Source organism: Oncorhynchus tshawytscha, linkage group LG15, assembly GCF_018296145.1.
Source record: "Oncorhynchus tshawytscha isolate Ot180627B linkage group LG15, Otsh_v2.0, whole genome shotgun sequence".
Lineage (NCBI taxonomy): Eukaryota > Metazoa > Chordata > Actinopteri > Salmoniformes > Salmonidae > Oncorhynchus > Oncorhynchus tshawytscha.
The window spans coordinates 6,280,226-6,283,537 of NC_056443.1; the positions used below are offsets into that span (position 1 = coordinate 6,280,226).

General features: G+C 39.4%; 1 protein-coding gene across 1 annotated transcript in view; it reads left to right on the forward strand.

The window, feature by feature from the left end:
• Positions 1-3,206: 3,206 nt before the first annotated feature.
• The window catches only part of LOC112214280 (potassium voltage-gated channel subfamily D member 2-like), a 9,148-nt gene continuing 9,042 nt past the window's right edge, over positions 3,207-3,312 (forward strand). Inside the window, exon 1 of the mRNA XM_024372925.2 lies at positions 3,207-3,312. This exon is cut by the window's right edge and continues 52 nt beyond it. Coding sequence (XP_024228693.1) covers positions 3,212-3,312 — 101 coding nt within the window. The 5' untranslated portion in view covers positions 3,207-3,211.

Sequence of the window (3,312 nt, forward strand, 5' to 3'; positions counted from 1 at the left end):
AATAACTCATATCTAAAACTCATACCCATACACCCAATAACTCATATCTAAAAGTCATACCCAATAACTCATATCTAAAAGTCATACCCATATACCCAATAACTCATATCTAAAACTCATACCCATATACCCAATAACTCATATCTAAAACTCATACCCATACACCCAATAACGCATATCTAAAAGTCATACCTAATAACTCATATCTAAAAGTCATACCCATATACCCAATAACTCATATCTAAAACTCATACCCATATACCCAATAACTCACATCTAAAAGTAACTCATATCCATGCTCATGTCTAAAACTCGTATCTAAAACTCATACCAGACTTGTATCTAAAACTCATACTCCCATTCTCATACTTAAAGCTCATACTCTAACAGTTAGAGATATTATTTAAAATAAGGGTGTTGTAAACTCATACCTACATCTAAAACCCAAACCAAAAATCAATATCTAAAACTCATATCTAAAACCCATATCTAAAACCCATATCTAAAACCTATATCTAAAACTCATATCTAAAACTCATATCTAAAACCCATATCTAAAACCCATATCTAAAACTCATTTCTAAAACTCATTTCTAAAACTCATATCTAAAACTCATTTCTAAAACTCATATCTAAAACTCATTTCTAAAACTCATATCTAAAACTCATTTCTAAAACTCATATCTAAAACTCATATCTAAAACCCATATCTAAAACCCATATCTAAAACTCATTTCTAAAACTCATTTCTAAAACTCATATCTAAAACTCATATCTAAAACCCATATCTAAAACCCATATCTAAAACTCATTTCTAAAACTCATTTCTAAAACTCATATCTAAAATTCATATCTAAAACTCATATCTAAAACCCATATCTAAAACTCATATCTAAAACTCATATCTAAAACCCATATCTAAAACTCATATCTAAAACTCATATCTAAAACCCATATCTAAAAGTCATATCTAAACTCCAACTTGTATCTAAAGGGGGAGTAGGCCTACTATATACTCCTATTCAAATTCATAGCTTAAGGAGGTGGGACAATTGGAGGGCTCGAACCACACTTTGAGCTCATACAGTTGAAGTCGGAAGACATCACTCAGGAAGTTAAAGCTTGGTCATAAATGGGTCTTCCAAATGGACAATGACCCCAAGCATACTTCCAAAGTTGTGGCAAAATGGCTTAAGGACAACAAAAGTCAAGATGTTGGAGTGGCCATCACAAAGCCCTGACCTCAAACCTACAGAACATTTCTGGGCAGAACTGAAAAAGCGGGTGCGAGCAAGGAGGCCTACAAACCTGACTCGGTTACACCAGCTCTGTCAGGAGGAATGGGCCAAAATTCACCCAACTTATTGTGGGAAGCTTGTGGAAGGCTACCTGAAACGTTTGACCCAAGTTAAACAATTTAAAGGCAATGCTACCAAATACTAATTGGCTGTATGTAAACTTCTGACCCAGTGGGAATGTGATGAAAGAAATAAAAGCTAAAATAAATTATTCTCTCTACTATTATTCTGACATTTCACATTCTTAAAATAAAGTGGTGATCCTAACTGACCTAAGACAGGGAATTTTTACTCTGATTAAATGTCAGGAATTGTGAAAAACTAAAGTGAAAAAGCTTAAGGTGTATATAAACTTCCGACTTCAACTGTATACTGCTCTTACAAACTCATATTCAAACTCATATCCAAAGCAGCCGACACTGACCCTCAGGATCGTGTGGTAATGACATCACTCATCAAACAGGAATCTCTCTGTGTGTTGAAGATCTCCAGGCCCGGCTGTGAGGGTGTGTTGCCATGGTTTCAGGGGTTGCCGTGGTTGTAAATCGGTGGGCTGACTCACTGAGCGGAGGTCAGACAGACAGTGGTGGGATTTACTGAAACCCCTGAGACTACTGAAACCACATTTACTGACAGAGAGGGCTTCCGGAGGCCATGCAGGGGAGTGTGTGTGTGTGTGTGTGTGTGTGTGTGTGTGTGTGTGTGTGTGTGTGTGTGTGTGTGTGTGTGTGTGTGTGTGTGTGCCTACGAACATGCATCTGTGTGTATGTGTGTGTGTGTCTGTGTGTGTAAGTTAGTTAGTTAGCATTTGTGAGTGCAGCCCAGTATCTAGAGGCCAAACCCTTCACCCAAATCCCTAACTAAGCACATTCTAACAGCTCTGGGGTGAGAAAGAGGGAGACGGAAAAACACTCTCAGTGCTATGATATAGCTCTATCCATGTTTGCCTACAGATGGTTTAGAGGCTCTCTGTTTGTTTGTGACTGTGCTACTCTGTCATTAGGCTCGCTCTAAAGAACATTCCGGCACTTCCAAAAGAAACACTCCGGTACTTTGTGTTCCCACTCGGGCGTCCCTGTGTCTAACGATGGGAATACAGCGAGGGGGAACGGGCTGGATGAGAGGGTGAAAAGGAAAGGGGGGGATTGTGGTGGTGTCCAATAATGAATGAGACGTGTTTTTAAAGAGGGGGAAAGAAAGAGGGAGGAGGGGGAAATGAGGAGGATATAGCAGAAAAGAAACTAGGCCAAGAGACCATTCACCAGAGAGATGGTTTGTGCTTGGCATTTTCTGTGTCATTTTGGACTTTTAAATAAACTGGGTTCTTCCTTTTCAGAAGTTTTCCGCTTTGAAATTTCCTAAAAGTATTTACCACGGGGTAATGCATTATAGGCCAACACTACAGCAAACATAAAATAAGTCATAAATAAGTCATAATCATAACATTTAATATCTACAGTGTCTTCCATCATGTATAATGTGCAGGCCAGGGGTGGGTGCTCGATGGCTCTCTAGTGCCATCAAGTGGTTGTATACTGTACTGTATCTGAGTTTACCCATTCTAATCTACGCATGGTAAAGATGACGATGACAAGACAATGGCCTACTAGGAAATGGTTGAATGTTCTCTAAAATGACACACTCAATGTTGAGTAAGTGTGTTGGTTTTCTGATTGAAGATGGGTCCTATATGCTCACAGTGTTGCTGCCCCCAAAGACAGTCCCTTATGTTCTATTCATTTAATCACCATTGTCCAGCTCCTGTCATCACTTTGGATGTGCATAAAACCCCCACCCTTAAGTCCTAACTTCTCTCTCTCCTTCTCTCTCCTTCTCTCTATTTCTCTCTCACACAAACTCTCTCTCTCTCTCTATGTCTCTCTCTCTTTCTCTCTCTGTACAGATATGGAGACATGGTTCCTAAGACCATTGTAGGGAAGATCGTTGGTTCTGTCTGTTCTCTGAGCGGTGTGTTGGTCATCGCCCTGCCCGTGCCCGTCATCGTGTCCAACTT